This window comes from Pseudorca crassidens, chromosome 18 (assembly GCF_039906515.1).
Source record: "Pseudorca crassidens isolate mPseCra1 chromosome 18, mPseCra1.hap1, whole genome shotgun sequence".
Lineage (NCBI taxonomy): Eukaryota > Metazoa > Chordata > Mammalia > Artiodactyla > Delphinidae > Pseudorca > Pseudorca crassidens.
Window position 1 is genome coordinate 47669762 of NC_090313.1, and position 13364 is coordinate 47683125.

Here is a 13364-nt window from a genome sequence, read left to right on the forward strand (position 1 = left end):
GTGGAACTTTGTAATATTTGCCAGTCTGATGAGGGTAAAATGGTATCTCATAAAATTGTTTGTCACTAAAAAAAAATTTTGAATGGGAATGATCCATCCCTTCCCTCAACTTTTCACAACTTTCTCTCTTATATAGTCATTAAGAGTGAACCCTCACAAGGATTGCATTACTAATTGTCTAGATGTTTAGAATGAACAGACATGATAAAGGAAAGAAACATATTCCTGGATTCCAAGCTTCTCCAGGTCTGCCTTTGGTGCCATTCAACTTTGTCCCAGCCCTGGGTACCAAGGCTGGCACAAGGTAGCACTTCCAAAATTGTTGACTCAGTAGGGTATATCATATCCTTCTTGTTGGGGCATCAGAATGAGGGGCAGTGCATGCTGTTGCGATGTCTAAATAATAAACACATATAAAATGCACTTTAAAAATGTGAAATTTAGACAAATGTATTATTTTCACAGGTGCATTGTGGTTGCAAAGAATTTCTATGAGAAAAATGTTAGAGTGCTCTATGTAAAGCCTGAAAATCAATTATAACAGCTCCTGCTTATTTATATTTAGTTCCATCTACATGCCAAGGACCTGAGAAAGAAAAAACCAGCCCTTGACATGAGGGAACTAGTTGCCACTTCCAGCTGGGCCTCAGTGTTTTTAGAAGCTGGCCTGACACTCACAGATAGGCCCTGTTGTTCTTCTCAAGGAAATAACCCATCATACAGAATAAGGTCAGTGGGCAAATCACTAAATACCAAACCTCTCAAGACTATCAATGACTGCTCCTCCTTTGTCAGTTACAGCTTTAGCCTCATTCTTTAGCCTGCCATCCTTCTAGATAAGATTTACTAAGCTACACACTCATCGAACTGTCCCCAATCCCTGACAGCGCTGAAATTCAGAGTAACCCTTCTCATTCTTTTTCTGGACTCTTACTGAGAAACCCCATCCCATAGTGCATGTCCTCATTCTTTATGAGTAACAAACTCCACTGGTTCAACTACACATGTTCCTCCTGGTGGTCTTTGGTGGGAGAGGCTTTCACAGACATTTCTAAGAACTTTACATATGCTACCTCATTTAAGCCTGACAACACTGCTTGTTAGGTATTATTATCATCCCCTTTTGCATATGGAAAGGCAACAGAAAGAAATTTTAACATCACCGCCAACATCACATAGCTAGTAAATAACGGGAATAAAATTTGCATCTGGGTCTAACGGTCACCAATACATAGGAACGACTTGCAGTTCTCCTGAACTTTCTGTTCTCCTGGACTTTCCCCTAAAAATAAGGTGATTTTTGAGGACAGAGACTGGCACAGAAAGTTTGGTACAGTAAACAAATATAAAAACAAACAAACATAAAACAAACAAACAACCCCCCCCCCCCCAAAAAAAAACTGTAGTGTGAAGACTTACTTGAAACTAAGGCCCATTTTCTCAACCTCTGTGCTAATCTCCTGAGTTCTTAGAGTTGTTTCTTGTACCCAAATCAGTACTGCATGTTTACCCACACCACCTCCATGGAGTCAGAAGATGGGTAGCTTAAGGAAATAGTTCAAAGGGAGAGATTGCTTTTAAAGGGGAAAGAAAACACGCTTATGTGTGGGAAAACCGCTTTGGCCTTGTATCTCGACCTTGGCTATACACAATAAACTCTTCGGAATGGTTTCGCTCGAGGCCCTTCATTACATGCCCTTGAAGTTTTTTCAACTCTTTGATCTTCACTCCTCTTGGCCTTGCTCCTGCCTGGAACGTCTTTTATCTGAAAGTCCTGCCACTCTTTTCTGTTCAGAGAAAATCTAGGCATCCTTCCTTTCGTCTTTCCAAATCCCCTCCTTCAGCTTTAATGTCAATTCCTCTCCCTTTTGTTCTCAATGAACTTTTAAAATAACTGCTATAACATTTACATTATTTTGTTATTTGTGTAAGGATTTGTGAAGGACATTAGACTGTGAGCTCCCTAAGGGCGTGGCCCAGCGCTGATATTTGGTGGCCGTCTCTGCCACCCTGAGCGGGCTCGTAGTACTCCGGCACTCAGCAGGCATTTTGACAATCTGTTGAGAAAGCATCCTTATGGAGCGCCGTGGGCGCTGTGGTTCTCTCCCGCTTAGCACCCCTTCAAGTACGGGACCCAGAACTACTTTTCTCAGTGGCCATCGCACCGAGACCTCCCGAGACTTGTAGAGAAGGTTAGCAGATGATTTCACATCCCAGCGTTGTTCATATGGTGGTGTAGGGCGGGTCTCGCCAGACTCCCAGATTAGCAAGAACCCATTCTCCAAATTCCAAATACACCCAGACAAGAGACTTCCCCATAAATTCTCCACACTTCCCCAAACCCAATCCCGCCCAGTTCCCTTAAGGTGGGCTGCCTGGACCAACAGAAGCTTGAACAGCGAAAAGAACGGGCGGAACAGCCAATCACGTTTACTTTTCCCGGAAGGGGCGGCTCCCGGGACCGTCACTGACCGCGCAGCGCGCGATTGGCGGGTCCCGGGCGGTCAGCGGCGGCGGGAATTTTCGGATGTGTTGGATGTGGCCCGGGAGGCAGCGGTTGGGCTGAACCCAACTGGCGGCGTGGGGGGCGGAACCGGGAAGGCGAGTGCGCCGCAGACCCCTGGGCTCCCGCCTGTGGCTTGTAGAGCTCCCGCCTTCTTTCTTCTCCTACTTCCCCGGAGCTGCGGGGAAGCATGGATAGGTACCGGCCACGGCTGCACCCCGCGGCGCAGGGCTCGGCCGCCGGAGCCCCCTATCCCTCCTCCGCCTCGTTCCGCAGCTGCCGGGACAGCAAGATGCCGCGCAGGAAGGGCCTCCAGCACCCTCCGCCGCCCGGAGGCCCCGAGGAGCCTGGAGAGAAACGCCCTAAGTTTGTAAGTTAGGCCTGAAGCTGGGGGGTGGGGCAGCTCCCACAGTGCCGGTAGGCTGCGGCTCGGTCCCGGGTCCTTCAATGTCATTCAGCTCTGACCTGACTGACAGCGTGGGTGGGACCACAGGGCCTAATTGGGGGCTACATTTTGTTCTAGATTGTCAGAGCTGCCAATCTCTTCGTAGACTTATGACGGCAGGGTCCAATTCTATTTGGATCCTTTGACAAATACCCTGATCAGTGTGTTGCCCCAGAGTTTTTAAGGCTGACGTGAGAAGCAGTTCAAATGTCTGAATATTGACGTCATTATGGACTTCACATTTTTTTAAGTTAAACTTTTCCTTTCCCCCCCAGCATCTGAGGGTATGAGATATATCAAAGTGAACTTTTAGGTGATAGTATTTCTTTTTCTGCTTAATATTTAAATCCCAAGAAGAATTTTAAAAAGTAGATAATGATTTTCCAAGTTGAAACAGCTCGTTTAAAATTGGCGGGTCATGTGGTCACTGCTAAAGAATGTTTTGTTTAGTTTGGAAAGAAGTCTAAGTATTTGAAACCTGCTGTTCTGGTTGCTTCTCTGACTCACTTCAACAGTCAAAGGAAGTGTCATGATTAGCGCCTTGTAAATCTTTCTGTTGGCATCAACTAGTGAAAGAATAGACAGTGAAGATTGTTTTGTTGTGTGTGTGTAAATAAATCACAAATTAATCACATAGAGAGTGGATACATTTGGGGTGGGACCAACGGAATTGAAAATTTAATACTAACCCCTCCATTTTACTTAGGAATATGGAAAAACATTTTAGTCATAGGTGAAATTTTACAGCACAGCATGTGCCTTCTGTGAACAAATGAAAGTTGTTAGGAATGTAAGTCAGGATACACAAATTAAGGGAATAAAGTCTTCTGGAGGAGGAGTGAGTAGCTACATATAACAATTAAAAATGATAGATGAATAAAACTGAGAGCAGAGCTAAGAGATGTATCAGAATACTGAAAATGAGGGACAACATGGATTAATTACACAAAATTAAGTATCAACATGGCCATAGGAATGGTGAAATTTCACAGGAGGATCAACTATGTTGTTGATTGTTATCTTGACAGAGCTGAGGAATAAATAAGATAGGGTTAGACTGGCAATGAAAGATTCTATCCCATATGAGAAGAATCCACTGGGCAATGACTTTTCTTCCTTTTACAGTTTACCATCTGGGTTAATGTTGTCATTCCATTTTGTCTCCGACTTCTGTGCTCTGGAATACATGAAGTGTAATTTGCTGTGACTCATTCCAGAACGGAGGTCATGAAAACAGAACCTAAGATAATATTTAAGTTTAGTTTCCTTGAGAAAAGTATCAGGTGATGTGAGTTCTAGGGTCTGTGCTGTTTTTCATTTCTTAGGTATTTTGTAAAGATGAAAAAAATGTCTGAAGACAACACTTTTAAGCCTTAAATTTAATAAACACATCTAAAATACTGTGTGTGTTTTTAGATAGGGGTCTGATTTGAATCAAAACTTTAAATTAATTTAGAAGTAATTTGGATTCTTTGTAATCTCACAAACTAATTTAGATTCTTGCTTACATGGTAATTTCTTGGTATTTTACATTTCACTAATTTTGTTATCAGCTCTGTCTAATCTATTTAACTTGTGAATATGTGTGTTATCAATTATTTTTTATTTCTGTAAGTTCCATTTGCTTCTTTTTCCGATCTGCTTACTCCGATCTGGTTACTGTATTCCTGATATTCCTTGTTTCATATTCCTTTATTTCTTTAGACAATTCCTACTTTACTCTTTTTATTCTTTATTTGGAATTCTGGTATGTGCATCTTTGAACTGTCTGACATTGACTTGCACCCATGGTAGCTTGGTCTCTCCCTCTGCGCTTGTTAAACTTTGTATTTCAATAATTTCAAATTCAATAATTTCATTGCTTTGTCTTAAACCTGTCTTCTAGGAGGCCTAACCGGGGAGGGTTTTCTCTGGAGATGATCTGAGTCTGTTTCCACCAGGAGCCTGGGGGTGCCACCTCCCTATTGAACTGGACTCTTAGAGGGCCTGGGGTTCCAGGCTCAGCTCTAACTCTGTCCTGGCCTAGGCTCAGTATCCCAATCTCAAGGTTACCTTCTGAGCAGCCCTTCCCAGTCTGCCTACTTCTCACTGTTCTCAGTCCCACTCCAGTAACACTTGTTAATGGGTTGGAGGGTGATCTTTGGAGACCACCTCTTCCTCATGAGATCTCTGCAATGCCTCAAAAAATGATTGTTCGGTTGTTCAGTCTGCTGTATTGCCAGACATCAAGTTGGTTCTTGGCTTTCTCTTGATTTGGGATGAAGTGATGCTAGCTAGCCTGAATCTCTTCAGGTCACCTAGTCATTAGGTCCTGTAGTTGCCTGGGGCAGCTGCTTTTGACTGGAACAAGTAGTGCGGGTTGGTGATGGGACAGGAGTAGGGATAATGTAGGTGCTTGGTGTTTGCAACCACAAAGCTACAGACTGGTAGTGGAACTCAGGGCTAACCTGGCCACTGACTCCTGTCTTAGTGTAAGAAGGTAAAAGTGTAAAAGTGTAAAAATCCTGTTTTACTTTGAACCTGGATAAAGCAGACAAACAAATCCTTGTTTTCTACTGCATGTTTGGTTGTGGGCCTCAAGTTACTTCTGAATTGTTTATAAACATCTCTAGCATAGAACTTCTCCCCATAGATGTGTGTAAATAGTAGAAGTCTGTCTATTATAAACGTAGGATAGTTTGGCTGCGTAATGAATCAACTTCTTTTGGGCTGCTTGCGAACTAACCAACTTGGTTTCAGCAGGGAATATGGCAAGCAGCGTGTGTGTATTAAGTTACTGGGATAGTTACTGGGAGATGGCTTGCAACCAGTGGAGGCTGGAAGGACAGTGCAAGAACCTGGGTGAAGACTGTGAAGGTGAATAGAATTCAGTAGGATCATTAAACTTGTACCTGCCCTAGGTCACAGCGTCAGTACCTGGACCCGAGTCCTATTTCCCTTCTAGAACAAAACAAAACAGTTTCTTACTCGTCATGAAAAGCCTGTCAGTGATTCTGGGCATTCCATTCTTACCTCCCACTATTAGAAACACACAGTACGCACAGTGGTGGCTACCAGATCCAGAGTGAGAGCAGGACTTGTGGCTTCTGGAGAAGTTTCCGTCCCTAGGATGTGTGCCAGCCCTTTGAAAGGGGGCCAGTAAATTCCATGATCCAAGCTGGAAGAGTAGCTCTTCTTTTTCAATTAGGAATATCCTTTAAGTTCTCACAGACTTTAGTGTAAATCTGGCATCTATCTAATCATGGTTTCCATTGTATAGATTGTTACTGTCCAGTTATGTCATTACAGTACCATCAGTTTTGGTTGTGAGAGGTTTTTCACCATGTCCATTAATATCTGTATGTCTACTATGTTTGGTCATTGTTAGCAATAACAGTTAACCTTAGTGAGCCGAGCACTGTTCTAGGTGCTTCATAACTTTCAAGTGCTTTAATCCTTATAACAAGCCTATGAGGTGGATAGTATTAATTAGCCTTGTTTGCTAGAAGGGGAAGCTGAGGAACAGAGGTTAAATTGCCTTTGGTTGCACAGCTGCCAGTGGGTGAGGCTGGGATTTGAACCTAGGCAAGCTGGCTTCAGAGTACACATCCTTAATCCCTATCCTGTATTACTCTCCCATGCTAGTGGGAGTTTTACTTTTACTGTTTTACTGCTTCTTTTTTCATTCAGGAACCATTAACAATAGTTAGTAATGCCTTTCATGAATATAGAATTAGTGATTTCCTGATTATAGGCAGATTGTGAGGTGGGAAGAGGTATCAGGTTGGAGAACTTCTGCTTATTGTTCTGGGAACTTGAGAGTTGAAATCGTAGTGGGCTTGGTGAGAATAGTGCCTGCACGCCTTATTTCCTTGGGCTTATTTGGAGGCAGGTGTGGTAGGCTGAATAATGATCCCCCAAAGTTATTCACGTCTTAACATTCACGTTAATTCCTGGAACCTGTGAACGTTACCTTATGACAAAAAAAGGACATTGCAGGCATGATTAAGTTAAGTTTTAAAAAATGGGGATATTTTCCTGGATTATCAGGGTGGACCCTAAATGCAAACACACTTCCTTATGAGAAGGAGGCAGAGGAAGATTTGACTACAGAAAGGGAGAAGGTGAGGTGACTACAAGGCAGAGAGATTGGGGTTGCAGCCACATGCCAAAGAATGCTGGCAGCCATCAGACACTGGAAGAGGCAAGGAACCCTTCTCCCGTATCGGGAGATCGGCCCTGCTGACACCTTGATTTTAGCCCAGTTGAACACATTTCTGCTGTTTTAAGCCATCAGGTTTGTGGTAATTTGTTACGGCAGCCACAGGAAACTAACAGCAGTTATGAGGATGACCACATTGAAAGTTTTGGTTTCACAGTTTATAAATGTATGTTTTAGGAGAACCGTCAGATTCATTTAAATCTCTTCCTGTGGTATCGTTTATTTTGGAAGATTTGTGATTTGAGCGAATATTAGATAACCACAGTTTGGTTTCCTGGAATAATGACTAGAACCTTCATTCATCTTGCTGTGCTGTATCATTATCATAAAGCAACTATGATAATGATACAGGTGATTTCTATGTGCTCTTTTTGAATTTATTTCTTCATTGAGTCCTCAGTTAAAGTGATTGCTCTCAGTTGTCCTAGAGTTACACTGTCAAGAATTGGAGATGGTGTTCTTAGTTGAAGGCTTTAGGCACCTGAGTTTTATTCATGTCAAAATTCCACCTAACCTAGCAGGCACTGAAACCTTCATAAGGTAAAAATCACTTTATTCAGTCCAGTCTTCTAAGTATAGTCGTCCTTCGTTATCCACGGGGGGTTGGCTCCAGGACCCTCCTTGAATACTAAAATCCATGGATGCTCAAGTCCCCTACATAAAATGGCATAGTGTTTGCATATAACCTATGCACATTCTCCAGTAAATCATTTCTAGATTACTTATAATACCTAATGCAATGTAAATGCTATGTAAATAGTTGCTAGTGTGCGGCAAATTCAAGTTTTGCTTTTTGGAACTGCCTGGAACTTTTTTTCCCCAAATATTTTTGATCTGTGTTTGGTTGACTAGTCAGATTCAGAACCTGCGGATACAGAGCGTTGAATGTAAATTGCTCTGAATCATCCCAGACTTCCTTTTCTTCTATCCTTCTAACAGGAAAAATAAGTTTACTTTTATTTGTTAATAGATGATTTATCAAGAGAACAAAATATATCAAGTGGCTTTTGGGGAGTATATTTAGCTGCTGAAAATAGATAATATATGGTATTTATTACTTCTGGATCACTCTGGATCTTTTCTTTGTGAGTAAAAAGGGGTGGGAGCAGGGATAATTGTCTTAGATTTAGAGCAAGGCTTAATTGCTTTTTTCAAAGACTTGGGTCTTTAATTATGAAGAAGCAAACTGACATACATTTATTGCACTGTGAAACCTTGCATCTCATCTAGTCTGTCTTGTAACAATTGCTTCTGAACAGATGTTACCTGAAATACCTTTGCGCAGTTAGTAGAATGTGAAAATTTGTCATGTTTTTATTGTTGTCTTAAATTAACTCTACTATACGGCATAACTTTATTGCTGTGTCCTAGAATCTTTATATATTTACTGCCTTATAGATTGGATTTAAAATTGGCTTTTTACATAGAATGCAAATTAACCTGTGTGTAACTTGTTTATGCTTGCAGAATAATACAAGAAAAAACTGCTATGTATTACACTAATGTAATTGTCTTTAACTCAGCACATAGTATTCTCCAAACTAGGAATGAAATGAATGCTACAGAATATGCTTACCATCACACTCTGCTTGTTTATCCCAGAAACTAATTTGACTTTTAGGTCTATAAAATATAGATTAAGCATAACCTTTTACTTTATGAGATATTAAGGATCAAAGCACCAGCTTTCTTTGAACAGGATCTACAAAGGTAACTTTCTCTCAATAGCAGCAGGGTGGCATTGAAATACCTTACCATTGGGAGTAATTTTCTCAAATAGCAAATCACATAATCATTATTAACTTAGAGGAGAATTTAAGAGTTTCAGTAAGTTAAGTTTTGGTGCTGGAGTATTCAAGTTTCTATCTAATTAATGAAAAGTACTCGGAAATGCTTTGCCATAGATTTTATTCTTCAAAGGACCCACTGCCAACCTTTCTCACAGTTTTTTGTAGAAGAGGCATTATGAATGATGTTTACAAGCAGTGACTTGTACCATTTTTAGGGCTTCGATTCCAGCTATGTCACATATTAGCTGTGTGAACTTGGGTGAACTTAGCCTCTCTCTGTGCCTGTTTCCTTCCTCATGTGTAAAATGGGGTTGTTGGGAAGATTAAAAGTTAATGTGATGGGCGGAGAACAGGACCTGTAACAGCACTGTAACCTCTAAATATTTACCGTTTATAGGTTTGTTGTTGTCATCATTAGTAGTAATAGTAGTAGTAGTACAATTTTGGTCTAGATTTTAGGGCATTGGGGATGTTACATTGGATATTGGAATAACTTTCTTATACTGGGAAATCTTAATTGGAGCAGACTTTTTCCTCATGTTGAGGCGGAGGCATTCTGTTCCCAGGTCTTATCCTGGCAGGTCAGGTGGTGACATGTGCATTGATGCAGACTTCTGATTCTTATTACTGAAAGGTCAGAGCAAGTTTCTGGAGCTTTCTGAGGGGTATGTTCTTATTTGTAAAACGAGCTTTATGCAACTATGAAACTTAGGTACCAACGAAACTTACAAAAAGAAACTGGCAAAGGAAATGACCTCAAACTTAGAAAAAAAAAATTCTTGTGATACTCCATTGTGGATTGAATGATAGTAAAAATGTTACTTATATATGTATAGATATAAAACCAAGTATAACTCTTTATGCTTATGGCTCTTTTACAAAACAGATTTACATATAAAATCCAAAACAAAGGTATCAAACGCATAAAATTTAAATTAACAACATTAATGTGATTGATAATTATTTTTGTTGAAATTAAGTCATCACTGTTGGATTTAATACGGGAAAGTTATGTGTGTGATTTGCTGTTTTCCTTTTTGTCAACTTGACTCTTGGATAGAAATGGAATTCCAGAGCTGAGGAGGCTAAGCACAGACTGATGGCTCCAAAGATCTGGCTGCACACTGTTGGTGGAGGCCTGTTATCTAACATCCCTGTTATTTTCACAAGGTCTGGACTTGAGGTTCTGGGTGAAGTAATGAACTCTTATGATAAAAAGAAAAGAGCCATATGTAAATTTTTTTTTTTTTTTTAGTAAATTATATGAAACTGTTGATAAAGAGCAGAAAGAATTGGAGCCAAGACCACCAGCCTCTATATTCATTTTTCTCTTGAAATTTAACTTTCCATAGCTTTGGGTATATCGTTCCTTGAATAGTGTCATTTTGGAATTAGAACTTTTCGAAACTGAATTCTTCTTAAGTGCAGGAGCTTGTGAACCGTACGTGGCATGATGTCCATGTTGTTGGGCCTGCTGATACCATATTGGTAGAGCACACAGATGCAGGCATGGTCACCAAAAGTGCCTGATGGAACGTGGTTCTAGAGGGGTCATTCAGATTGTACAGAACGTGCTTGCTTTATTTCTAACGTTTAATATAATCTTGGAAAAATACAAAGTTTCAAAAGTCTGATAGAATCGGAGAGTCTGTGGAAGGGCCCTGCAGACCTCAGTTTGAGGAACCTGGAGATGCCGTAAGACAAGACGTTAGGAGAGTCCTTGAACAGGCAGAGGTTTTGCACCTTTGTTTAGTCTTTTGTTTCGTGAAGAGCGAAAAGTGATTAGTAAGTATTTATCAGTAGTGAAGGATGCATACAATGTGCTTTAAAACAGTTTACCTCTAAGTGCTTTTCTAAGGGTCAACATTTCCCTTGCAATCTTTAAACAATATACTTTATCATACAAAAGAGATACAGAACACAGTGTAACTGCTCATCAGTAAGCTTCAGAAATGAAACATCATAAATTCTATTGAAATGTTCATTTCTTCCCTTTCTATTTATATCTCCTTATAATATTTACTCTTCATTTCTTTGAAGTAAGGGCTTACAGGATTTAATTTTTAAAAAATTTTGATTAGTATTTTTGTTGTTGTTGTGGGGGTTTCCAATATATCTCTCTCTCTTTTCCGTGAAAATAGATACATGAATGGAATTAATACCTAATAACCTTCTAATCCCTCCATCTTTTAGCATCATAGCCCATCTTAAATACCAGAAAAAAAGGGTATTTTTCCCTAAAAATAGATCCATGAATGGAATTAATATCCAATAACTTAATAATCTCTCTATCTTTGAGCATCATAGCCCATCTTAAATACCAGAAATAAAGGGGGCACTGGGATTTAATGTATCAAACATGTACTAAGAGCATCCTGTGTGCTGAGGGCCTTGGGGTATACCCAAGTAGCTGTGGTCTACGTCAAACCTTCATGGATTAAAGATGGCTAAATAACCTGCTCAAAGCTCTCCAAGGAAATTATTGCTAATTCTAGGTCATTCTAGATGTTAAAAGAAAAAAAAAAGTATATGCCTTTTCTGGGGTTAAGGTGTAGAATTTCTTGAAACTCTCAGTAAGATACATGGATTAATCTAATTGTAAGATCTGTAATGTTACATTTCTTTAGCTAATTTTATTGTGAGGTGTCTTCCCAAGATGCGGGGGAGTTTATCCTATAATTGCTGCATTTTCCTGAGGCAGGCTGTTTATTTGGGTGTCATAAAAATGAAACTTTGTAACATTCAGTTTTTAACCAGGATTTACAAATTGGTGACATTGATTGTGGACTGTACTGTAGTATTAAACTGTTTTTGTTTATCAAAACATTGGATAGAATGCACTTCATAAAGACAATTACAATTCATTTCTAATGAAAAATTGACAGCCCGAGAAATGAACATGAAAAATAGAATGCACATAATCTACATTCAGAAACTCAGTATGACAGTTTCATTTCTTTATAAAAGGTGATGGTCTTCATTAAAACCATGTTCTAACTGCACTCATCCTATCTTCTGAGGGTATCATTCTGCTCTTATTGATATGTTATCTCGAGCCTGCTTTCAGTTGCTGTATGCATATGTTTGTAAGCTTTTGGAAGTCACTTTCTCTCATGGTGGTACCTGATATAGGCTTGAGCTTATGATGTGAACACTTGGCTAATTGAAAATCTATGCAAAACTACTCTTGTAACCTTACACCACCTGGTTCATTAATCTATTCATGATTAATTTTAATTTAAATAATATTGATATACCCTAAATGTCTATTTTATTTTTAAAAAAGATTGCAATGGTGGTGGGTGAGGGCATGTAAAGACTACCAGAAACATCTGGGTCATTGGAGAACTGAACCTGCCGACTCAAGCTCCTCCAGGGGCCTGGCAGCGTGGCTTTAGAACACCCGCTCCAACCCTCCAACCACTGTGATAAAGAGGGCTTGGGCTGGATTCAAATATGGCTGTATGTCCTTGGGAAAATTAACTTCTGTGCCTCAGTTATCCTATCTGTAAAATGGAATAGATAATCGTAGTATTGTGACGATTAGTTGAGGTAATGCATGTTACAATAGCTTGGGCACAGAGCCTAACAGTTAATACATGACAGCTGTTATTCCAGATCTTTCTGGATTTACCATGTGGTTGGGACCCAATAAACCTGTTGTAAGTTGAAAATATAATCAAAAATCCATGGAATATGCCTAACTTACTGAACATTACAGCTTAGCCTAGGCTACTTTAAACGTGCTTGGAAAACTTAACATTGGCCTATGGTCAAGCAAACTCATCTAACACAAAGCCTATTTTATAATAAAGTGTTGAATATCTCATGTATTGAATACTGTACTGAAAGTGAAAAACAGACTGGTTGTGTGGGTCCAGAGTGATTGTTTCTCTCGTGATCGCATGGCTGATGGGAGCTGCGGCTGCTGTCTGCCCAGCATCACGAGGGAGTATCCTACCACCTATCTATCACTAGCCTAGGAAAGGATCAAAATTTAAAATTTGAAGTGCAGTTTCTATTGAATGAGTATAGTTTTCACATCATCGTAAAGTTGCAACTTTGTAAGTGGGAGACTGTAGTTTTATTCTTTTGGTTCCTGAACCCCAAAATAGGGGAGATTCCACCTCTGTAGTGTTGAATTCTCTCAGGCTGGTCATCTTGAAGGGCATGTGACATGATCTCAGTTATTGACAGCATTTTGACCTTTCTTCTGCTTCCCCCTTCCCTCCTCCTTCCTCCATTCCGGCTGGACACCTGCATTGTGTCCAGGGACCTGACCTTAATTCCAGTGGGGAACATGCCAAGAGGCTTGGTCCCTGGCCATATATCCCCTCCTTTCTGTTTCATCTAGACCTCCATCCCTTGACCTTGCCTCTCTTTCTTTCTCTGTCAGCCTCCTGCTGACAACACTTGCTCTACACT

General features: G+C 40.2%; 1 protein-coding gene across 3 annotated transcripts in view; it reads left to right on the forward strand.

Moving 5' to 3' along the window:
• The first annotated feature begins 2519 nt into the window (after window positions 1-2519).
• The window catches only part of DIAPH3 (diaphanous related formin 3), a 551502-nt gene continuing 540657 nt past the window's right edge, over window positions 2520-13364 (forward strand). For all 3 annotated transcript variants that reach the window (XM_067713991.1, XM_067713992.1, XM_067713993.1), the window contains exon 1: window positions 2520-2873. In XM_067713991.1, coding sequence (XP_067570092.1) covers window positions 2694-2873 — 180 coding nt within the window. In that variant the 5' untranslated portion in view covers window positions 2520-2693. The remainder of the gene's footprint in view (window positions 2874-13364) is intronic.